General features: G+C 46.6%; 3 protein-coding genes and 1 non-coding gene across 4 annotated transcripts in view; 3 read left to right on the top strand and 1 right to left on the bottom strand.

The window, feature by feature from the left end:
* Positions 1–4,681, top strand: part of LOC132571749 (zinc finger protein 850-like) — a 77,213-nt gene extending 72,532 nt beyond the window's left edge. The window contains exons 13-14 of the mRNA XM_060238544.1: positions 569–695; positions 2,508–4,681. Coding sequence (XP_060094527.1) covers positions 569–695; positions 2,508–4,681 — 2,301 coding nt within the window. The remainder of the gene's footprint in view (positions 1–568; positions 696–2,507) is intronic.
* Positions 4,682–11,866: 7,185 nt separating this feature from the next.
* LOC132571748 (zinc finger and SCAN domain-containing protein 23-like) lies at positions 11,867–18,876 on the top strand. Its single transcript, XM_060238543.1, has 5 exons — positions 11,867–11,992; positions 14,932–15,514; positions 16,391–16,514; positions 18,560–18,645; positions 18,814–18,876. The coding sequence occupies exons 2-5, from the start codon at positions 15,104–15,106 to the stop codon at positions 18,874–18,876; spliced, it is 684 nt and encodes a 227-aa protein (XP_060094526.1). The 5' UTR covers positions 11,867–11,992; positions 14,932–15,103.
* TRNAP-UGG (transfer RNA proline (anticodon UGG)) lies at positions 13,210–13,276 on the bottom strand. The gene has a single exon. It is a non-coding gene; the product is annotated as a tRNA-Pro (tRNA).
* Positions 18,845–20,823, top strand: LOC132571116 (gastrula zinc finger protein XlCGF8.2DB-like). Its single transcript, XM_060237799.1, has 2 exons — positions 18,845–18,986; positions 19,575–20,823. Exons 1-2 carry the CDS (start codon positions 18,953–18,955, stop codon positions 20,702–20,704), a joined length of 1,164 nt encoding a protein of 387 aa, XP_060093782.1. The 5' UTR covers positions 18,845–18,952; the 3' UTR covers positions 20,705–20,823.
* Positions 20,824–24,189: the final 3,366 nt, after the last annotated feature.

Raw genomic sequence — 24,189 nt, 5'->3', positions numbered from 1 at the left:
AAGAGGAAGAAGAAGAAAGAAGGTGATATTGGACTTATATCCCGCCCTATACTCTGAATCTCAGAGTTTAGAGCAGTCACAATCTCCTTTACCTTCCACCCCCCTCACAACAGACACTCTGTGAGGTAGGTAGGACTGAGTGAGCTCTCACAGCAGCTGCCCTTTCAAGGACAACACTGCGAGAGCTATGGCTGACCCAAGGCCATTCCAGCAGCTGCAAGTGCAGGAGTGGGGAATCAAACCCAGTTCTCCCAGATAGAGTCTGCACACTTAACCACTACACTAAACTGACTCATGGCCATCACTATCTTCACTGGTAGTGAATCCTACAATTTAATTACTCATTGAGTAAAGGAATATTTCCTTTGTCTTGAACTTATTGCCCTTCACCTTTATGGGGTGCCTCCATGTGCTAGTATTATGGGGGGAAGCACCTTCTATCTACTTTCTTCATGCCTGGTATCACTTTAGAAAATCTCAGCTACTTCCCTGGGCCCTACTTTTGGACTGAGCTCAGAAGAGAAGATTACATTATTTGAACGAGCAAAACGTTTCCTCCTTTTTTCAGGAACTGGTGACCTTGGAGGAGGTGTCTGTGCATTTCACCAAGGCGGAGTGGGCTCTGCTGAATCTGGGCCAAAGGGCCCTGCAAAGGGAAGTCATGGAAGAGAATGCTCAGTTTGTGATCTCTCTGGGTAAGACTTTCTGTTTCATGGGTTGATAAAAACCAGTTTCTACACAGCCAGGAAGCAAAAGCACTACTCAAAGAGGTTGGGTAAATAAAGAGCCATAGCTGCTGCTGCTACTACTTCTTCTTCTTGCTCTTTTTCTTCCTCGTCTTCCTCTTGTTCTTCTTGTTCTTCATCTTTTTCAACTTGTTCTTCATCTTTGTCATCATCTTCATCTTCTTCTTTATCATCTTCTTCATCATCTTTGTCATCATCTTCTTTATTGTCTTCTTCATCATTGCCATCATCATCTTCATAATCATCATTTAATATTAGGCAAGGAGTGGAGAGAGATGATTAAGACCACTCTTCCAAAATACTAGAACACAAGGGCATCCAGTGAAGCTGACAGACGGTAGGTTCAAGATGGAGAAAGGGAAATGCTACTTTACAAAGAAAGTGATTCAAATGTGGAATTAGCTGCCAGAGAATGTAGTGATATAGGCCATGGGAATAATCAGTTTTAAAAGGTGATTCGATATATTCATGGAGGAGAAGTCTGTTGGCCCTCCAAAGGAACTGTTTGGCCTCTGTGTGAGACAGGATGCTGGACTAGATGGCCTATTGGTCTCATCCAGCAGGGCTCTTTTTATGTTCTTGTCTTCTTATTTATGTGTAGAACAAATTTTGTTTTATTGGACTGAATTATGATGTTTGCGCTCTGCTCTCTGCAAAAGAGGGATTGGCCCAAGGATAATCAGTTCCCTTCATGACTGACTGTGGAGCTGGGTTCAATTCCCTTTCACTATATAACCTACCTGTCCATGAATAGGCATCTGCGAGCCTATGAAATACCTGACAGGATCTCTCCTTACCCCTTTCCAGTCATTTCGCCACAGCACTTACTTGAACTACAGAAACAGTCATAGAATTCACCCCAATGGCATTTAGCTTTGGGGGGGGGGGTTGTTTTAATGATGCATTATTGTAGGTTTTAATGGTTATTAAGATGTGGATTTTTGATGAACATTTTAATTTGGCCTTGGTGGCCCTGATGAAGGCACAAAGGTGGGGTACAATTTTTTAAATAGATAAATAAATATCTGTGATGAAGTCTTGAAGCCTATCCGATAGCATGGCTTTCGTGTGGTGTTTGGTTTTAGTTTTTATACTAGGTATAGCAATTATGATTTTATCACCAGCAGGAACTTAATTGCACATTAGGGCACACCCCCTGACATCGCCATTGTTTTATCGTTTGCATCTTGTGGAGACTTTTGATTTTTAATGTGGTTGACTGAGTCTGTACTCAGGCCCATAGCCACGGGGGGTCATGCCCCCCACCCAACCCTCCTTGGAGCTTTATGGCCCCTCCGTTCCCTGACCCCCGCTCTCTCTGCACTGCTTTGGCAGCCCCCACCCCACTCCGCGGGCACCTCCCTCCCTCTCCCTTCCTCCCTCCCCTGACCAGCGGGGGTGAGGGTGGTGTTTTGAAAGAGCCCCTGAAGCCCACTTTCCCCTCTTTTGCCATGTTAGTGAGTTGGGAGGGGGAGGTGCCATGCGGAGGGGGGCAGGGCCACCAGAGCAGTGCGGAGATCGGGACCAGAGCGGGGACTGCCAGAGGGGAAGGCCCCTCCATCCAAAAATTTTTCCTGTGGACCCCACCCCCACACCTGGAATTTTCTGGCTACGGGCCTGTCTGTACTGGGCGAGCAGACTGGAAAAACCAGTGTGCTTTATGGACTGTTTTAAGGGGAATAACAAAAGAATTGTTGGGTTTAGTTCTTGGATCTGAGGCTTCACTTCTCCTTACCATTTCCCCGCTCTTTATTCCCACAGCCCAAGAGGTGGAAAATAAAAGCGATACTCACAAACTGTCATTTGAGAGATCTGGATGTCAAGAACGGAAAGAGGACAGAAGAGAAACTGGAGGAGGGCAGAGTCTAGAGAACACATCCGTTGCTTCTTGGGATGGTGACTTTCAAGATGTTCAGATCCGAGGGGAAATAAATGAGGATCAGGAAAAGAGGAAAGGAAGTGTTGATTTGGAAGGGTTTGGCCATAAACGAAGCCTGAATACAGGAGAGAAGCCTTATGAATTCTTCAAACCTGGAAGGACCTTCAGTCTAAACACAATGTTTAGTTCTCATCAAAGAATCTCCACCAAGGAGAAACCATACATTTGTTCTGAGTGTGGGAAAGGTTTCTGCCATCGCCCAAGTCTATTTAGGCACCAAAGGATCCACAAAGGGGAGAAGCCATATGTGTGCTTGGAGTGTGGAAAGAGCTTTAGTGAGCGGATGAACCTAGCAAGGCATCAAATCGTCCACAAGAGGGTTAAGTCACTTAAAAGTACCAACGACAAGATGGATCAGCTTCATACATCAAGCTTTCAAAGCCACCAGAAAGCTGAGATGGAGGAGAAGCCATATAAGTGCCTGGAATGTGGAAAGAGTTTCAAACAGAAGATAAACCTTATTTCCCATGAGCGAATCCACACAGGGGAAAAACCCTATGAATGTCTGGAGTGTGGAAAGCACTTCAGACAAACAACACACCTTATATCACATGCAAGAATTCACACAGGTGAGAAGCCGTATCAGTGCTTAGAATGTGGGAAGAGTTTCAGCCAGAGCACAACTCTTAGTTTACATCGAAGTATTCACACAGGGGAGAAACCATACAAGTGCTCAGAGTGTGAAAAAAGCTTCCACCAGAGGACAAAACTAATTACACACCAAAGTGTTCACACAGGGGAAAAACCATTTAAATGCCTGGAGTGTGAGAAAAGCTTCAGTCAGAGTGCATATCTCATTAGACATCAAGGAATTCACACTGGGGAGAAGCCATACAAGTGCTTGGAACGTAAGAAGAGCTTCAGCCAGAAAGTAAAGCTTGCTTCAAATCACACAAGGGAGAAGCCATTTAGATGCTTGGAATGTGGGAAGTGCTTCACACAGAGCACAGGTCTCATTAGACATCAAGGAATTCACACAGGAGAAAAACCATTTAAATGTCTGGAATGTGGGAAAGGCTTCACTCAGAGTGCTGATCTGGTTAGACATAAAAGAATTCACACAGGGGAGAAACGGTTTCAGTGCTCAGAGTGTGGGAAGAGCTTCTCTCAGAGTAGATATCTTAATTCACATCAAAGAATTCACATAGGAGAGAAACCATACAAATGTTTGGAGTGTGGGAAGAGCTTCTATCAGAGCAGAGATCTTACTTCACATCATAGAATCCACACAGGGGAGAAACCATATAAATGCTCACAATGCAGTAAAAGCTTTTCTCAGAGTAGAGTTCTTAGTTCTCACCAAAGAATTCACAGTGGAGAGAAACCATTTAAATGCTTGGCGTGTGGGAAAAGTTTTTTTGCACAGGCAAAGCTAATTAATCACCAAAGAATCCATACAGGGGAAAAACCATATAAATGCTCCGAATGTGGGAAGAGCTTCAGTCAGAAGATAAATCTTACCTCACATGAAAGAATCCACACTGGGGAGAAACCGTATAAATGCTTAGAGTGTGAGAAAAGTTTCTGCCACAGCTCAGGTCTTCGGTCCCATCAAAGAATTCATACAGGGGAGAAACCATTTAAATGCTCAGAATGTGGAAAACGTTTCAGTCACAAGATAAATCTCACATCGCATGAAAAAATCCACACAGGGGAGAAACCATATAAGTGCCTGGAGTGTGGGAAGAGTTTCTGCCAGAGCTCGGGTTTTAAGGTGCATCAAAATATCCACACCAGAGAGAAATTGTTTCCATGCTCGGAGTGTGGGAAGAGCTTTAGTGCTAAGGGGAATCTCAATTCACATCAAAGATTTAACTCCAGGTGTCGCAAGAAGGAACCTGTGAGTCCTCGCTTGATTTCCTCTCCTCTCCATTCAGAAATTGTCCCTATTTCCCAGAATGCAATCTGTTCACAGAATCCTGTGAAACAAGAATCCAATCAAACTGGAAGTTTTCACTTATTTCCTGTGCGAAGAAATGAGAAAATGAGGAACTGATCGTTTTTCAGACATGAAATGGTTGCTTGGAAATAACTATAAACTGATGAAAAGATAATGACACAGTCATTTCATGAACTTTGACTCTCAAAATATACCCTGAAAATTATGCTGGTCTCTAAGGTGTTAATGGATTAAAATCTAATGGTTCTATTGTAGATCAACACAGCTTCCCTCAAAACTGTCTTTATCACACTTTTAAAGTACCTTGTGGGGTGGGAGGAACAGTTAATCTGATAAAACAATTTAACTATAGACAACGCTGACAGAATAATTTAAACTAATAGGATTAGCTTCATTTAACACTGATACAAATTTGTTATTTTTTCTCAGCACCCTGTCAGTTCTTCTCAGATTCACCAAAATGTTTCCTGTGGCTTGGATCCAGTTTGGTATGGTTGCTCTTGTCAAAAGGGAATATTTTTACTGTTACTGGATCCAGGCCCAGCCCTGGGGTGTGTGGCGTCCCAGACAGACCAACTGCCCACCGCCCCCTCCGCATGAGCACCCCCTGCTCCCCATGTGGCGCCGCAATGCGTCACCACGCTCCCCCCGCGTGCTCCAGGAGCAATGTCATACTTCTGCTTCCCCACTTTGGTGGGCATCATAGTACAGCATTCTCTTCATAGCGAGCAGGAAGTGGCTTCGAAGCCCGCCGAAGCGGGGAAGCAGGAGGCTGGCATTGCTTCTGTGAGCGCACCGGGAGGGGAGGGGACATGGCCTCTGGGAAGCTCACAGGGAGGAGGCAGGGTGGGCAAGACATGAAGACACTGGATTTATATTCCACCCTCCACTAAGAGTTTCAGAGCGGCTCACAATCTCCTTTATCTTTCTCTCCCCACAACAGACACCCTATGAGGTGGGTGGGGCTGAGAGGGCTCTCACAGCAGCTACCCTTTCAAGGACAACTCCTACGAGAGCTATGGCTAACCCAAGGCCATTCCAGCAGCTGCAAGTGGAGGAGAGGGGAATCAAATAAGTAAAAATATGGTAGCCCTTATTTCACAGTTCTGTTTTGTATTTATTGGAATGTTTCTTAACTGTGATCCCATAATTGTTTTTTGAAATGGTGAGTTCAGCCAGTTCTGAATCAACCAAGTACACTTTATTCAATAAGAAATAGTCACAGGGAAACCTAGGCAACACAGCGAACTATATACAGTCTGGCTATAGCTGGCCACGCCCCTTAGCAGGCAACAGTTACTTCTATTGGCTCTCTCCAGGATCCTTTATTTGCATCTTTTTGTTACATGTTGTTACATACCTAGCATCCTGATTGACCAGTTTGTCCAGGCTTCAGGATCCTGGTTTGCAATGAGTGCCTGCCTCAAGCTCAGATAAAAAGAACCCTGTAAAATGCAACGCATAACAAATCCCAAGAGGAAAATGGTTTTGTGACCTCAGATATTGAAAGGATGAGTCATGTTTGGCATTCCTAGGTTCTTCCTAAAGCTGGTAGGGGACAGATGCCAGTGATTATAGCTAGGCTCCTGTACCTTTCCTATGAACTGGGGTGGGTGGGTGGAATATTTGTTGCTCTTCTTCCTGACCCAGGGAAAAGGTGAGTTCCATAGAGCCAGTGCCCAGCCACTCCCTACTACAAAGAGTCAAGCATGTGTTATGTCAGTCTGGGTAGGCGGCCACGATGGAGGAAAGTTACCAGACTACCTCTTTGCCAGATTTCTTGCTGGCCTTGTGTATCTGTTCTGGGTGTTTCTGAGCCCTCTGACCTGAGCCATTGACAATGATTTGAGACAAATATACTGGAATAAATGTAGTGCAAAAAAAAAAAATACTGCTGTGTGTTCAGCTGTCTTTGTAGTTGCCTGTTGGTTCCCACTGGCTTTCTTGGAAGTTCATGCCCCTAATTCTTGACTCCTTGGGCACTCATCTCCTGGGAAACCATCCCCCCCACCACCGATCACTTCCTAACATTAGGGTTTCCATTCAATCTATGGGTGTGTTCACACTGTGCTAAATAATGCATTTTGCAACTGGATTTTAACTGTTTAAGAATAGCAGAAATCCAGTTGCAAAATGCATTGTTTATGGAAAAGGAAAGGAAAGGTCCCATGTGCAAGCATCAGTCATTTCCGACTCTGGGGTGACGTTGCTTTCATAACGTTTTCACAGCAGACTTTTTACGGGGTGGTTTGCCATTGCCTTCCCCAGTCTTTTACACTTTCCCCCCCAGCAAGCTGGGTACTCATTTGACTGACCTCGGAAGGATGGAAGGCGGAGTCAACCTAGAGCTGGCTACCTGAACCAGCTTCCGCTGGGGATCGAACTCAGGTAGTGAGCAGAGGGCTCCGACTGCAGTACTGCAACTTTACCACTCTGCGCCACGCACCCTAAACTGCTCTCTCATCCATGATTCTGTCTTGAATGCCCTCCCTCCCTCAGGTTGCTTCTGCTGGGGTTGCCAGATAGCTGAAGGAAAATATTTGCAGCCCATTTCATAGAAGCAGAGCCAGTTTGGTGTAGCGGTGAAGTGCGTGGACTCTTATCTGGGAGAACCGGGTTTGATTCCCCACTCCTCCACTTGCACCTGCTGGAATGGCCTTGGGTCAGCCATAGCTCTGGCTGAGGTTGTCCTTGAAAGGGCAGCTGCTGTGAGAGCCCTCTCAGCTCCACCCACCTCACAAGGTGTCTGTTGTGGGGGGAGAAGATAAAGGAGATTGTAAACCACTCTGAGATTTGGAGTGGAGAACTGTTAGTAATCTCCCCCTTCCTGATTGTTCAGTCTTCAGTGCCTAAAAGGCTTTTTTGGTTGTTGTTTTTGTTGTAAAGCAGGTCCCCAATGTGGTGCCCATGAGTGCAATGGATCCCACACGACTGGAGATCTGATTGGCTGTTCCAAGGCTTTTTTTGTAGCAGGAACTCCTTTGCATATTAGGCCACACACCCCTGATGCAGCCAATCCTCCTGGAGCTTACCGTAGGCCCTGCACAGAGCCCTGTAAGCTCTTGGAGGATTGGCTACATCAGGGTGTGTGTGGCCTAATATGCAAATGAGCTCCTCCTACAAAAGAAGCCCTGGGCTGTACAAATTAAAATAGCAATTCAGTGGCCATTGCCACCCGTGTTGCTTTTATTTTGGCCCAAGGTCACTTAGAATCTTATAACTCTTGGCACATAAGCTCTGACCTTACACCTATCTTGATCAATTCTGGACCATGCGGCATACAATAAGACGTTAGATGCAATATGTATGCCCTTGATTAAGACATAAGACTGCAGAATAAGAGGCCTCAAGAATATCTCTAAGCCTTTGTCACTTCATTAAATTTCCTTGTGGTCCAGCATTGTTCTATTGTTTTATTCTATTCTGTATTATGAGCCAATATGTGTACTTACCTTTCTGACCTCTGAAGAAGACCAATCTAGGTCAAAACGCATCAGGTGAAGTTAAGTGGGTTCCCATTGTGGTTTTATGATTGTACATAGGATAGAGGCTTATGACGGGCCCTTAAATGGTTTTAGCTTTCTATAATAAATACATGGATGTTGGTTTATGATTTATTTTACACTTTGTTTTTAATGTTTGGCCCTTTAATTGCATATTAACCTTTCAGGTTTCTTACTCCAGTTTTTGGGTTAAGTTTCTTTCCCTTCTTTGTTTTTCCAGGGTCACTTAGCACACTTCCGTGGAAGAACAGGGATTCGAACCTGGGTCTCCCAGTCCAACCACTACACTGCATTAACCTCCTTGGAAAAGAGCAGTCCATTCCCTCGTACGGTCTCAAGATCTGATACCGTACTTGGAGGATATATTGTAATGGTTTCCAATCCTGATCTGGACAGGAATTATCACTCTATCAAATGAAAGTGTTGTATATGTGCTTAGAATTGTCTCTATAAGCTGGAGTTCGTGCCTGGCTCATTGGGGCCTGAAGGACTGAGCTTGGGGACTCGGGAACAATAGGCAGTAGGAATCAAATTCCTGCTGCCCTGCTCCAATCAAGAGCCCCCGGCTGGTTTGGTTCAATCACAGGCTAGCGTGGGAACTTTGGGTGTGTATATGGTTGGCCCTGCAGCCCCCGTCTTCAGTCTTCTAAGGCAGTGCTAAACCATGCTGTATTCAATGAAAGAGCTATCTTCACTACCACCTCGCCTCATCATTGCATAAAAAAGGTAGTCCCCTGTGCAAGCATCAGTCATTTCCGACTCTGGGGTGACGTTGCTTTCATAACGTTTTCACAGCAGACTTTTTACGGGGTGGTTTGCCATTGCCTTCCCCAATCATCTACGCTTTCCCCCCAGCAAGCTGGGTACTCATTTTACCGACCTCGGAAGGATGGAAGGCTGAGTCAACATGGAGCCGGCTACCTGAAAACCCAGCTTCCGCTGGGGATCGAACTTGGGTTGTGAGTAGAGGGCTCCGACTGCAGTACTGCAGCTTTAACACTCTCTTTTGGCTCTTTTGGAAGTCAGTGGGAAGTGGGGATTAAACACGCAACCCTCTGATTGCAGTGCAGAGGTTCTGGAGCTCTTTTCCTGTGAGCTTTTGCCCAAAACGAGGCCTCAGCATACCTCTGAATGCCAGCTACCAAGCCAAATAACCAGGTGGGATGCAGGCACAAAAATGTGACACAAATTATTCCTGTTGTATAACCAAGGGACAGGAGAAATAGCTGCCCACCGCCCATTCCACAGTAAAAAATACAAGCTAGTGATCAATTTACTAAGAAATATATAGAAACCGGTCCAAATGTCCAAAACATGTACATTCAAGTCCCAAAGTAGTGTGGTGAACAAGCCAATCGATTAAGTACTTGTTTCTTTCCAGTCTTCATCAGACCCAGGACCAACTATATAGATTCTTTACATAATTTTTAAAAAAGGGGACGCAGAGCGTCTCCAGCAGCAATTTCACATCGTCTACAGCTCAGTATGAGGCTTCTTGCGCAAGAAGCCTCATACTGAGCTGTAGACGATGTGAAATTGCTGTTGGAGACGCCCTGCGTCCCCTTTTTTAAAAAATTATGTAAAGAATCTATATCATTGAATCAATATTGAATCTCTCAAATTGTATTCTATTCTTCACCCCCCATTCCAGGCAGGAATCCAGCAAGCAAATTGCATCATGGCAGCATCAAACTGGGGAAAACCCTCATATGCTGGCATTTTGCCGCTGTTGCAAGGCCCGCCGGGTCTAGGTTATTTATTTATTTATTTACCTTAAATTTCTATCCCACCCTCTCTGTAGGGTTGCCAATCCCCAGGTGGGGGCAGGGGATCCCCCGGTTTGGAGACCCTCCCCCCGCTTCAGGGTCATCAGAAAGCGGGGGAAGGGAAGGGAAATGTCTGCTGGGAATTCTATTATTCCCTATGGAGATTTATTCCCATAGAAAATCATGGAGAATTGATCTGCAGGTATCTGGGGCTCTGGGGGGGGGGCTGTTTTTTGAGGTAGAGGCACCAAATTTTCAGTATAGCATCTAGTGTCTCTCCCCAAAATATCCACCAAGTTCCAAAAAGATTGGACCAGGGGGTCCAATTCTATGAGCCCCAAAAGAAGGTGCCCCTATCCTTCATTATTTCCTATGGCAGGAAGGCATTGAAAAGGTGTGCCATCCCTTTAAATGTGATGGCCAGAACTCCCTTTGGAGTTCAATTATGCTTGTCACAGCCTTGATCTTGGCTCCACCCCTAATATCTCCTGGCTCCATCCCCAAAGTCTCCAGGCTCCACCCCCAAAGTCCCCAGATATTTCTTGAATTGGACTTGGCAACCCTACCTCTCTGCAAGCGGACTCAGGGAGGCTAACGGTCAATTCATACACTTACATTGACAGTTTGAAAAACCAATAAAATACAATTACAATTAAAACATGCTAAAACATTCTACGATGCTGTCTTCGGTATAGGCGGGTTATTTTTCCTGACGGTAATCGTATAGTAATCGTAGCCCTTTAGAGATGTAGGGTGGCAGCCCTCTTCCGGCTCAGATGTTAAAAGGCCTGTCGGAACAGTTCTGTTTTGCAGGCCCTGCAGAAGGTAGAGAGATCCCGCAGGGCCCGTACGGCCTCCGGGAGGGCATTTCACATTTCTGGTGCTGCCACCAAGAAGGCCCTAGCCCTTGTGGAGCATAGCCTGGTCTCCTTTGGTCCAGGGATGGACAGTAGATTTTGAGTCCCTGAGCACAGTGCTCTCTGGGGAACATACGGAGAAAGGCAGTCCCGTAGATAGGCAGGCCCCCGACCATAAAGCTCTTGGAGGATTTATTTTGGAAAACCTTTATTTTGGAAAATTTAGGTTGGAAAATCTCTGGAGCTTTTTTGGGGGGGGGGGGGTGGAGTAGGGTTGCCAATCCCCAGGTGGGGGCAGGGGATCCCCTGGTTTGGAGGCCCTCCCCCCGCTTCAGGGTCGTCAGAAAGCGGGGGGAGGGGAGGGAAATGTCTGCTGGGAACTCTGTTATTCCCTATGGAGATTTATTCCCATAGAAAATCATGGAGAATTGATCCACAGGTATCTGGGGCTCGGGGGGGGGCTGTTTTTTGAGGTAGAGGCACCAAATTTTCAGTATAACATCTAGTGCCTCTCCCCAAAATACCCCCCAAGTTTCAAAAAGATTGAACCAGGGGGTCCAATTCTATGAGCCCCAAAAGAAGGTGCCCCTATCCTTCATTATTTCCTATGGAAGGAAGGCATTGAAAAGGTGTGCTGTCCCTTTAAATGTGATGGCCAGAACTCCCTTTGGAGTTCAATTATGCTTGTCACAGCCTTGATCTTGGCTCCACCCCTAATGACTCCTGGCTCCACCCCCAAAGTCTCCTGGCTCCACCCCCAAAGTCCCCAGATATTTCTTGAATTGGACTTGGCAACCCTAGGGTGGAGCCTGGAGTGGGTAGTGGGAGGGACCTCCGCGGGGCGTAATACCACAGACCCCATCCTCTGGAGGAGTCATTTTCTCCAAGGGGTCCCAATCTCTGGAGTCTGGGGCTCAGCTGTTATTCCGGGAGATCTCCAGGCCCCACCTGGAGCCTGGCAACCCTGGGATCTACTGAAAACACAGGCGCTTCTTGCGAGAGAAAGGGGCCGCTCAACTGTGGAATCCGCTTCTGACGACCGAATCCGGAGTGAGCCTTGCGGTGTAAACGTCTTAGCCGTGCCTGGGGCGCTTCCTTTCCGCTCCGATTCACATTGGAAGGGTTAAAAAAGGAGGCGAGCCCGCTTTCCTAGACAGACCAAAAAAAGGAAAGAGGGTTTGTGGACGGGGAAAGACCCGCTTCCTGCCCCGCCTCCGTCTGCGGGCAAGGGGCTTTTGTTGATTCCATGCACGCGCAGGATCCGGCCCCTTCTGGGATCTGGTGAGTCCCCATTGCCTTTGAGCGAAAGGGGGATGCAAAGTACAAATGGGGAGGGTGTGTGTGTGTGTCCAGCCAATGAATGCAAAACTTGGGGGTGGGTGGGAAAATACAGCCCCCCTCCCCGTTTCCAGGCCCTGCACCAAAACCGGAGTCCTCTGCAATGGACCCCCGCCTTGGGGTTGCTATAGGAGACGCCTCCCCACGCGAAGAGACCCTCTCTGCTCCTCTCTGTGCAAAGACCCGTTCAATGGCACAAGATTTACAGCAGCTTCTTCAAACTCATTTCTGACTTCTGTAGAATCGCTTTTAGAGAAAGAAGTCCTTTTCTCCCTTTCTCACAATACAAGAACTCGTGGGCGTTCAATGAAATTGCTACCAATTGCTACTAGTCCAACCCCCCGCACAGTGCAGGAACTTCACAAAAACCACATAATAGGTTTCTTTTGTTCTGGGTGACTCTGGTCAGGCCTGATTCAGATACAGGTGTGTACTTAAGAAATTATAGGTGGCTAATTTGTTTTACGATACCAGATAATGAAACACCTAGCCAGAGGTACACCTACATCTCTTTCGGCTTGGCTTCGCGAACGAAGATTTAAGAAGGGTGCAATAGTCCACGTCTGCTGCAGGCTCGCTGGTGGCTGACAAGACCAATGCGGGACAGGCAGGTCCGGCCACAGTGGCTGCAGGGAAAAGTCTGATTTAGGGTTGGTGCTGTAGCAGTGCGATTCTTCCTCAATCTCCTTTTGTCCTCAAGACCAGCTATGCGTGCGTTCTCAAAAGAAGAGACAGCCTGGTGGATGGTGTGCCTCCATGCTTTGCGATCTGAGGCTAGGTCAGACCACTGGTGATGGTTGATGCGACAGGTGCCAAGGGATTTCTTCAAGGAGTCCTTGTACCTCTTCTTTGGTGCCCCTCTATTTCGATGGCCGGTGGAGAGTTCGCCATACAGGGCAATCTTGGGAAGGCGGTGGTTTTCCATCCTAGAAATATGCCCTGCCCAGCGCAGCTGCGTCTTCAACAGCAGTGCCTTTGTTTTACGATACCAGATAATGAAACACCTAGCCAGAGGTACACCTACATATGAACATATGAAGCTGCCTTATACTGAATCAGACCCTTGGTGCATCAAAGTCAGTATTGTCTTCTCAGACTGGCAGCGGCTCTCCAGGGTCTCAAGCTGAGGTTTTTCACACCTCTTTGCCTGGACCCTTTTTTGGAGATGCCAGGGATTGAACCTGGGACCTTCTGCTTCCAAAGCAGATGCTCTACCACTGAGCCACCTAGCCTGAGATACACCTCAGTAATGCTACAGATTTGATCTGGGTAGAGTGTACACATAAATACCATCACTGAATCTCTGCTCAGATTCTTAGCTTTTTATTAAAGCATAATAACTGCTTTCATAACATAAACAAAGGCAACAAAGCATTACCAGGGGTGGCCAACGGTAGCTCTCCAGATGTTTTTTGCCTACAACTCCCATCAACCCCAGCCATCGGCCATGCTGGCTGGGGCTGATGGGAGTTGTAGGCAAAAAAAATCTGGAGAGCTACCGTTGGCCACCCCTGCATTATACCATACATCCATCACCAGTGGTGGACTGGGTCTGAAAATATTGGTTGCCAGGAGACATAGGGGGCCCACAGCTATCATTTAATTTTTGTAAGAAATAAATAATTTTTTGTAAAAAATACATAAGTGGAAAAAGGTACAATTAAAACTGTTGTGAAATAAATATATATTTTTAGTAATTACAGTGTACATATATTGTACATATTACTGGCAGTGTACAGTAGATATTAAATGTAAATACAGATCACATTTTCTCCAGGGGAGCTGATCTCTGCCAGATGGAGATCAGTTGTAAAAGCGGGAGATCCCCAGGCCCCACCTGGAGTCTGGCAACCCTAAATACAACATAAATTTAGTTTACTGAGCTGTAGCCGATGTGAAATTGCTGCTGGAGTCGCTCTGCGTCCCTCTTTTTTCAAAAATTCTGTGAAGAATCTATATAATTGAATCAATATTGGTCCCAGGTCTGATGAAGACTGGAAAGAAACAGGTACTTAATCAACTGGCTTGTCACCACACTACTTTGGGACTTGAATATACATGTTTTGGACATTTGGACTGATTTCTATATACTTCTTAGTAAATTGGTCACTAGCTTGCATTTTTTGTTGTGTAACCCACCTGGAGGCTGGCAACCCTAAATACAACATAAATTTAGTTGTATTACAGTAGTAATACTGGAACTTCTATTATATTTTCAAGCTACTCAAAGGTCATTAACATTTTTAACATATTGTCTAATGTTTAAGGGGCCCCACTTGCCATTGAGCAAGCTGACACACTGGCCAGTCCGCCACTGTCCATCACTCTTGAGATGAGAGCCAGCTTGGTGTAGTGGTTAAGTGTGCAGACTGTTATATGAGAGAACAGGGTTTGATTCCCCACTCCTCCACATACACCTGCTGATGTGACCTTGGGTCAGCCATGAGTTCTCTCAAGGTTGTTCTGCTCAAGAGCAGTTCTTGGAGAGCTCTCTCAGCCCCATCTGCCTCACGGGGTAGGGGAAGGGAAAGGAGATTTGTAAGCTGCTCTGAGACTCCTTTGGGTAGTGAAGAGCAGGGTATAAATCCAATGTTGTTGTCATCCTCCTCCTCCTTTTCCTCCAGAGATACTTAAAGGAGAGCAATTACTTGAACCCATAAGGGTAGATCAAGATGGGTTAGCTATGCTGGTCTGTCCGGAGCAGTAGAAAATAGCAAAAGTCCAGTAAAGGTTTCTTATCCCAGAAATAAATAAGTTACAGGTAAGGAGCCCCTTCAGAGAAGAAGCTCCAGATTAGTACAAATTCCCGTATTGGTACAAATTCTCATATTTAGCAGAAGGTGCCTCAGTCTCTAATAGGATCACGCTGTGCTTGTCCCAAGGTCTCCAGGATGTAGTGAAGTTGCACAGAGAACAGCACGGATGTTTGTTTTTGCAGGAAATCAGAGTTCGACCAGTTGAGGCACCCTTTTTGGCTTGAGAAAGAACTTGATAGAAGAAAAAGAAGTTGATCCTTTGGCTTATTTGATTGGTCTCTCGGGGCAAGGACAGACAATGGAAGAGGGGGACTCATCCAGCTCCAAATCATGGAAAGGTCGTCTTGGCTTTCATGGTGGAAGTAGAAGGGAATTCTGGGAAGGACCAGAGCGAAAAATCCAGGCTAAAGATGCCACTAGTTCAGATGTCCAGTGCCAGCAATTCAGGCGTTTCTGCTACAACGATGCCCAGGGGCCCCGAGAGGTCTGCAGCCAACTCCACCATCTTTGCAGTCGGTGGCTGAAGCCAGAGAGGCACAGCAAGAAGTTGATGCTGGACCTGGTGATCCTGGAGCAGTTCCTGGCTGTCCTGCCCCCGGAGATGCAGAGCTGGGTGAGGGAATGTGGACCGGAGACCAGTTCGCAGGCGGTGGCCTTGGCCGAAGGCTTCCTCCTTAGCGAGGTAGAGCAGAAGAATCAGGAGCAGCAGGTAAGACTGACTTATTCTAGTGATTCCAAGAGGTGGAGGAGGGGAGAAAAAATATAACAGTCTTCAACAGTGATACAGATTGTTGATTTTTTTAAATAATGTGCATAAAAATAATGGTCGCACTCTTTCACCAGGCTGAAGGCTAATGCAAGGGTGGCCAAACTGTAGCTTGGGAGCCACAAGTGGCTCTTTTGCACATATTTTGTGGCTCTTAAAGAACCCACTGTTCCATCGGCTGGCTTAGGGAAGGCATTTCTCTCTTTAAATCACTTCTCCAAACCAAGCCAGCCGGCAGCTTGGAAAATGCATTTAAAGTTGCTTTCTTTCCACATCTCCTACAACTCCGATCAGCCCCAGCCAGCACAGCCAATGGCTGGGGCTGATGGGAGTTGTGGGCAAAAAACATCTGGAGAGCTACCTTTGGCCACCCCTGGTGTAGCGTGTGGACTCTTATCTTGGAGAACCAGGTTTGATTCGCCACTCTTTCACTTGCACCTGCTGGAATGGCCTTGGGTCAGCCATAGCTCTGGCAGAGGTTGTCCTTGAAAGCGCAGCTACTGTAAGAGCTCTCTCAGCACCACGTACCTCACAGGGTGTCTGTTTTGGGGGGGAGGAAGATAAAGGAGATTGTGAGCTGCTCTGAGATTCGGAGTGGAGGGCGGGATATAAATCCAATATCATCATCTTCTCCTTCTCCTCCTCCTTCCTTCCTTCCTTCTGGCTCTCAAACATCTGATGTTTATTCTGTGTGGCTCTTATGTTAAGCAACTTTGGCCACCCTTGGTCTAAAGGGAGAACCCTGACACTTTTGCCTGCCGTGTTTCTTTTTAAATTTCTCTTCTTTTTCCCTGTTGGGGATCCACACTTCTCTTTCAGATGCTGGGGCTATTGGAAAAGACCAGTAGCTTCCCAGAAGTGGAGAAGGATCCGGGGGTTACCAGGCAGAAACTGCTGCAGATGGGGATCCAACAGACGAGGAACTCAGGAGAGGCATCAATGGGTAAGGGCTGATGAGAGAAATTTCAGCTCGTTCCCTGCCTTCTATATATCCCTGAAATCTGTTTGTTTCCTTTTTATGTTCTCTTGTGTTTTTTGTGTGGCTGAGATTCTGCTTTCCAACCTCTGGTAACCAGTGTTCCCTCTAAGTTGAGTTTGCATGAGCTAGCTCACAGATTTTTAGCTTCCAGCTCACACATTTTTGTCTTAGCTCAGGGAGGATGACCCCTGAGCACACTAATTTACGCAGTAGCTCACAACTTGAATGCCAGTAGCTCACAAAGTAGAATTTTTGCTCACAAGACTCGGCAGCTTAGAGGGAACATTGCTGGGAACTGAATATTTCGGTTGCAGGATCTTTATTTTAAGCAGAGAGCTTGCAGACTGCAAAGCGAGGGAAACTGGGAGTTAAAATTCCCACTACAAAATCCACATCAAGTGAAATGCTGTAGGGTATTGTACATCGTGCAAGGTTACAGCAGATGGTTGATGCATTATTTATTTCCCCCCGACCTGTTTAATATAAGGAAAGGCTGAAGACTCTGGGATTTTTCCATTTAGAAAATAGAAAACTAAGGTGGGCAGGGGGGAGAGATGAGAGAGGTTTATAAAATTAGGCATGGGGTGAAAAGAGCTGACAATATCTTCTCCCTCTCCCAAAAGACTAGAACTCAAGGGCATCCAATGAAGCTGATGGGCAGTAGGTTCAGGATGGACAACAGGAAATAGTACTTTACACAGGGAGGGATTCAAATGGGGAATGCGCTGCCAGAGGATGGAGTAATGGCCACAGGAATCAACAGCTTTAAAAGGGGACTGGATAGATTTATGGAGGAGAAATCTATCAATGGTTACTAGCGATTGGCTGAGAGGATCCTCCACATTTAGAGGCACTAAGCCTCTGAATCTCAGATGCCGGAGTCAACATCAAGGGAAGGCCTCAGCCTCTCTACCCTGTTGTTGGCCATCCAGAAGAACTGGTTGGCCCCTGAACTAGATGGACTATTGGTCTGATCCAGCAGGGCTCTTCTGATGTTCTTATGGAGGTCTCGGCCTCTGTGCCTTGTTGTTGGCCCTCAAAAGGAACCGGTTGGCGACTGTGGGAGGCAGGATGCTGGATTAGATGGCCTGTTGGTTTGATCCATCAGGGCTCTTCTTATGAAAGGGGATATGAAGTGAAAATGATAGTGCTTCCCCCCACCCCATCTTGAGTCTTCACAAGTCCTCTGCTTGTTGAAATTTTTCTACAGTGGGAAAGGGCAAACTATATTGCTTCCATGAAGAGCAGGACGGTCATGCCTTTTAATGGTGGAACATAAAAAATTTGTTCCAACCGGGGCTGGCTCTTCCACTAGGCAAACTAGGTGCTTGCCTAGGGTGCTGGCCCTGCAGGGGTGCCAAATTGGGTGCCCCCACGTTTTTGTTTTTAAAAAATCTTTCCCTCCCCACCCTGATAACCGCTGCCTTTCTCCACTGCCTTGCTGCCGCTTCTCCCCGCATCCTTTCCTGCCCTCCCAGCCCCAATCGCCACCGCTTCTCCCTACCTCCTTTCCCGCCCTCCCAGCTCTGATCGCTGCTGCTTCTCCTCGCCTCTTCCCCTCCCTCCCAGCCCTGATCACTGCCACTTCTCCTGGCCTCCTTCCCCTTCCTCCTAGCCCCAGTCGCCTCCGCTTCTCCCTGCCTCCTTTCCCGCCCTCCCAGCCCTGATTGCTGCCGCTCCTCCTTGCCTCTGCTGCCTGACTCTCCCCCCCACGGCCACCCCTTCCAGCAAGTAGCCCCTTGCCTGCCGCCTGCTCGCAAGTAGCCCCACTCCTGCCACATACTAGTAAGGATACTCGCGAGTAGGCAGCAGGTCCGGTGGCAGGGGTGGAGCTGTGCTGCCAGCTCTGGTTCCAACGTAACATCAGCTCTCTGAACTATCCCAATTGGCACTTGGACAAAAATTCATTCAGCCCGTGTGCCATTTTCACCCCCCCCCCCCCCGCACAATGATCTGAAATTTCAACTGTACGTGAAAAGTTCTTCCCAACACGCTTGTGTCATTCACAGGTCATAATGAATTGTTTCCGGCAGCATCCGTTAGATCGTCTTTTCCTTGTGGTGAAATGGAACACGTTTCTACACATTTGGGCCAGGTAAGGGAGGATATCCTGAAAGCGGTAGTCTGGCTGCAGCTTCCCTCTGCCCCACATCTTCCTGGACCCAAAGGGACCACTTGGATGGTTCTGGATGCTTTTTGTGAAGGGCTAAATCTTGAAACCGGTCACTCTCCGTGGGCTCTGCTCTCAGATTGTGCTTCAAAGGGGGGGAAAGAGTGTTATTATGAAAGCCAAATGTTCCTTCTTTCAGGGGCCGGTAACCTTTGAGGATGTGGCTGTGTGTTTCACTGAAGAAGAATGGGCTGCGCTGGATCCAGGCCAAAGGACCCTGCACAAGGAAGTCATGGAGGAGAATTACGGACTGGTGGCCTCTCTGGGTAAGCTGCTCCCTTTCTGTGAGTTGATGAAAGCAAATAACAAAGAGGAAAAAAGGAATAAATCCATTCCTTTGAGAAGAGGGAATCATTGGATCATAGAGTTGGAAGGGTCCCCCCCCCAGGCTCATCTAGTCCAACCCCCTGCACAATGCAGGAACTTCACAAACCCCTCCCCCTAAATTCACAAGATCCTCATTGCTGTCAGAAGGCCATCTAGCCTCTGTTTAAAAACTTCCAAGGAAGGAGAGCCCACCACCTCCCGAGGAAGCCCGTTCCACTGAGGAACCGCTCTAACGGTCAGGAAGTTCTTCCTCATGTTGAGCCAGAAACTCTTCTGGTTTAATTTCAACCTATTGGTTCCGGTCCGACCTTCTGGGGCCATTGAAAACGTTCCTGCACCATCCGCTAGATGACAGCCCTTCAAGTATTTGAAGATGGTGATCATATCACCTCTCAGCCGCCTCCTCTCCAGGAAGGAGGATGGAAGACCCCCCCCCCAATGGTTGTATCTGCTTTTAGTCCACTGTTGTGTGTCTACATTTGTGTCAACCTGTTATCTTTCTGCCCCCGCCCCTCCATTTATTCTAGCAGGTAATGAATGGGAGAGCGAAAGGGAGACTGAACCAGAAGGGCTGCCAAGGGGGAAAGACTCCTATAAAGAGGCAGACCAACAGCAAAGGAAAACCGAAGGCCAAGTGCGGAGACGGAGGAATAAATCTGTAACGTCTCAGGGTGTTGAAGTCTATGAAATCCCCATTGAAGAAAAAATGGAGAAAGGAAAGCGGAAAAGAAAATGCCTCGTATGTGGGAAAAGTTTGAGTTGGAAGTCTAGCCTCAAGGCTCACTGGAAAATTCACACCGGGGAGAAACCATTTAAATGCCTGGAGTGTGGGAAGAGCTTCCGACAGAGGGCAAAACTAATTACCCATCAAAGAGTCCACACAGGGGAGAAGCCCTTCAGATGCTTGCAGTGTGGGAAGAGCTTCATTCAGAATGAATGCCTGACTTCTCATTTAAAAACGCACTCGGGGGAGAAGCCGTTTAAATGCTTGCAGTGTGGGAAGAGCTTCAGCTGGAGTCATAACCTGACATCTCATCAAAGAATCCACACAGGGGAGAAACCATATAGTTGCTCCGAGTGTGGAAAGAGTTTTTCTCAGAGGAGAGATCTTAATTCCCATGAAAGAATCCACACGGGGGAGAAACCCTACACCTGTTCCGAATGCGGGAAGAGCTTCCACCAGAATGCACACCTGACTTCCCATCAAAGGATCCATACTGGGGAGAAGCCGTACAAATGCCTGGAGTGCGGGAAGAGCTTCAGTCGGAGTTCGAGCCTCACTTCGCACCAAAGGACGCACACTGGGGAGAAGCCGTTCAAATGCTTGCAGTGCGGGAAAAGCTTCAGCTGGAGCCATAACCTGACATCCCATCGAAGAATCCACACAGGAGAGAAGTCATTCCAGTGCTTGGAGTGTGGGAAGAGCTTTAATAAAAAAACCAATCTAATTTCACATCAAAGGGTACATTCGGGGGGCTGGAAAAAGGATCCTGCAGATAATCACTTGATGCTCCCTGCTCTAGGTTCAGAAGTTGTCCCCGTTTCCCAGAATGCCACCTGTTCCCAGAATCCCCTGGATTACGAACCAACCCAAGAAGAAAATTTCCAATACTTTACCATATATCTAAACGAGCAGATTATAATCGTTCAAACATAAAACAAACGCTTGACAATGCAAACGGAGATGCCCACGGACGGCACAATGACCTTACGAATAAATTGACCTAAATATAGTAATGATGAAGGAAATATAAATAAATTAAAATGTCTATTTAACCTTAAATGATAGATGAATTTAAACTAGATGACCCAGGAGGTCCCTTCCAACTCTATGATTCTGTGATTCTATCTGATCAGACTGACCAGGTTTCTTGGTCTTGAAAACTGACAATATTCCGACTATCCTGTGAGTTCTGTCAAATGGCCAGTGTCGTTCTTAACTACAAAACCACAGCCTGTATTGTCGATAATTCCAAACACACAGCACATTCGTTGTTTCAAAGTGACTTTTTTGGCTGCTCTTTTTAAAGAAATCAAACCTCACATTAAGGATTTAATACTAAGGAGTTGCTGTGATTTGAAGGCGGAGTCCTCCTAACACTTCCAAAACAGTCTTGTGGGTCTGACTTTTGCTGGCGGCTTCATCTGAAATGCTTGACATTAGTCTTTGCCTACAAACCATCATTTTGACCTTGCTTATTTTTTTCACTCTTAGTCTTGTGGATGACATCGATCTCTTACACTTGATCCTATTTCTTGCTTGGCTCTTGGTGTTCTATAACATTTATGGCATGTTGGTTTGGCCCAAGAAGTTAGTAAATCAACAGCCAGAGTCATGACCTCTGGAATTACATCTATTTTCATAGAATCATAGAGTTGGAAGGGACCTCCAGGGTCATCTAGTCCAACCCCCTGCACAATGTGGGAAACTCACAAACACCTCCCCCTAAATTCACAGGATCTTCTTTGCTGTCAGATGCCCATATAGCCTCTGCTTAAAGACCTCCAAGGAAGGAGAGCCCACCACCTCCTGAGGAAGCCTGTTCCGCTGAGGAACCGCTCTAACGGTCAGGAAGTTCTTCCTAATGTTGGGCCGGAAACTCTTTTGATTTAATTTCAACCCATTGGTTCTGGTCCTACCTTCTGGGGCCACAGAAAACAATTCCACACTCTCCTCTATATGAGAGCCCTTCGAGTACTTGATGGTGATCATATCACCTCTCAGCCTTGTACAGGAGCTTTGTTTTCATCTTCTGAGGGTGGAATCATCTTTCTGACATTACTCTGCCAAGCCTGCTGACTTAAGTTTCCGTCTGGTGGGCTACTGCAGTACAGCATACCCTGCAGCATAACGCTTCTCCTAACAGCTAACCCATTTGTCCGAGTCAAGACGGAGCTGGGGCATGTCACTGAATTCCAAGGAATGTCATTGATTGCAGCATGGAAGTTCAGGAGTTGTTTTTGAGGGAAGAGAAAGTGCATGCGACCTTTTACGGGATAGCCCAGTGAAAGTGGGAGAGGACAATTCTTTGAAATAACTCTTTGTGACATTTTTTTCCAGTTCTGAAGAAATTGTAGGAAGCTGTTAAGCCTGGGGCTGGTGGTTGCTACACTGAACTTGCATAAACAGCACCTATTGCTAAGTGAGTTCAGACAGCTCTTAAGTAAGCAGCAACCGTTTATTCAAGAAGAAACAGTCACAAACAGCACAGGAAACGCAATATATACAAGGGGCTGAGTAAAACATGCCCCCAGAGCTTTTTTTGGTAGCAGGAACTCCTTTGCATGTTAGGCCACACACCCCTGATGCAGCCAATCCTCCTGGAGCTTACCGTAGGCCCTGCACAGAGCCCTGTAAGCTCTTGGAGGATTGGCTACATCAGAGGGGTGTCGCCTAATATGCAAAGGAGTTCCTGCTATAAAAAAAAGCCCTGCTTGGCTGCAATCCCTCCTATTGGTCTCTCCAGGATCCTTCATTTGCATTTCCTGTAAGAAATACCTCATGTCCTAATTGGCCAGTTCTAAGAGAACGGCCAAGAGTCCCGTGGCACAGAGTGGTGAAGCTGCAGTACTGCAGTCCTAAGCTCTCCTCACAACCTGAGTTCGATCCCGACGAAAGCTGGGTTCAGATAGCCGCCTCGAGGTTGACTCAGCCTTCCATCCTTCTGAAGTCAGTCAAATGAGTCCCCAGCTTGCTGGGGGGAAAGTGTAGAGGACTGGGGAAGGCAATGGCAAACCACCCCGTAAAAAGTCTGCCTTGAAAACGTAAGTGAAAGCAACATCACCCCAGAGTGGGAAACGACTGGTGCTTGCACAGGGGACTACCTTTACCTTTTTCCTTTAAGAAAACAGCCAGTCAGAATGTAAGCATCAGGATCCTGAGAAGCAGGGCTTTTTTTGGTAGCAGGAACTCCTTTGCATATTAGGCCACACACCCTCCCCGATGTAGCCAATCATCCTGGAGCTTACAGTAGGCTCTGTATTAAGAACCCTGTAAGCTCTTTGATGATTGGCTGCATCAGGGGGTGTGTGACCTAATATGCAAAGGAGTTCCTGCTACAAAAAATGCCCTGTTGGGGAGTAATGGAAGCCTGCTTCAAGCTCAGGCCCAGTATAGCAGTAGGAACTATAATATATAACAGCACCTGTTTGGGTAACATCTGATTTTTGGGATGCCGTTTAATGGGCAGATGGAAGATAAATGATATGTAACACTGTTATTACTGATTCAGGTGGGTAGCTGTGTTGCTCTGAAGCAATAGAACAGCCCAGTGGCACTTTTAAGACCAACAAAGTTTAATTCTGGATATAAGCTTTCATGTACCTGTACATTTCTTCTGAAGAAGTGTGCTTGCACGTGAAAGTTTATACCCCAAATTAAATTTTGTTGGTTTTAAAGGTGCCACTGGACTCACACTTGGTTCTACTGTTATTACTTCTGAGCCTAATAGTAATAATAATTATTATCATATTGCGTTGTGTGTAGTGTAGCCAGGAGATCCTAAGTTTGTCTGGCAGCCTGAAGTTCTAGCTCTTTTAGCGTTATGCACCACTAAGTGGCAAGCTAGACTTCTTTCATGGGCTGAGAGAGCTCTAAAAGAGCTGTGACTGACCCAAGGTCACCCTGCTGGTTTCACGTGGAGGAGTGCGGAATCAAACCCATTTCTCCAGACTAGAGTCCATCGCTCTTAAACACCACGTCGCATTCTCGTGTAGGCTCTTTGACAGGTAATTCATTTTGCCCTCTGCCGGAAGCCTAATAGTGCAGGTGCGGGGTGTAGATCTTCTAAATAATTTTTGGAAGTGGGTGGGTAAAAATTCTTTTGGAAATTAGTCGTCCTAGTGTATTGGTGCCTGAGTGCTGGTGGAACTGTTCTATGTCTTGTTTGTCTGTTTGAAAATCATTGTTGTGAAAGAAGGCTTGTAACAAGTTTGTTTACGGCAGCTAGTATTACAATCTCTCTTTTGCTTTTTTTAAAAAGGTATTTCCTTGCTTTTAGAGGAATGCTTTTCTAGTGTGGTGTGAGATCTGGCTCTTTCAATAAACCTGAAATATTACTGGAAATATGGACGAAGCCCAGATTTCTAAATAGTAAGCAGAATCTGTGTATTAAAAACCAGAAGGTTAATAATGACAAATCT

Source organism: Heteronotia binoei, chromosome 5 (assembly GCF_032191835.1).
Source record: "Heteronotia binoei isolate CCM8104 ecotype False Entrance Well chromosome 5, APGP_CSIRO_Hbin_v1, whole genome shotgun sequence".
Lineage (NCBI taxonomy): Eukaryota > Metazoa > Chordata > Lepidosauria > Squamata > Gekkonidae > Heteronotia > Heteronotia binoei.
The sequence above is the reverse complement of the archived record's forward strand: the minus strand, read 5'-3'. Positions and strand labels throughout refer to the sequence as shown.

Bases quoted from the DNA above. Each gene is read 5' to 3' on its own strand.
- LOC132571748 (XM_060238543.1), top strand. From the start codon at position 15,104: ATGGAAGAGGGGGACTCATCCAGCTCCAAATCATGGAAAGGTCGTCTT. The intron at 15,515-16,390 runs GTAAGACTGACT...CTTCTCTTTCAG, and splicing joins AGAAGAATCAGGAGCAGCAG to ATGCTGGGGCTATTGGAAAA. The intron at 16,515-18,559 runs GTAAGGGCTGAT...TGTCATTCACAG, and splicing joins CTCAGGAGAGGCATCAATGG to GTCATAATGAATTGTTTCCG.
- LOC132571116 (XM_060237799.1), top strand. From the start codon at position 18,953: ATGGAGGAGAATTACGGACTGGTGGCCTCTCTGG. The intron at 18,987-19,574 runs GTAAGCTGCTCC...CATTTATTCTAG, and splicing joins CGGACTGGTGGCCTCTCTGG to CAGGTAATGAATGGGAGAGC.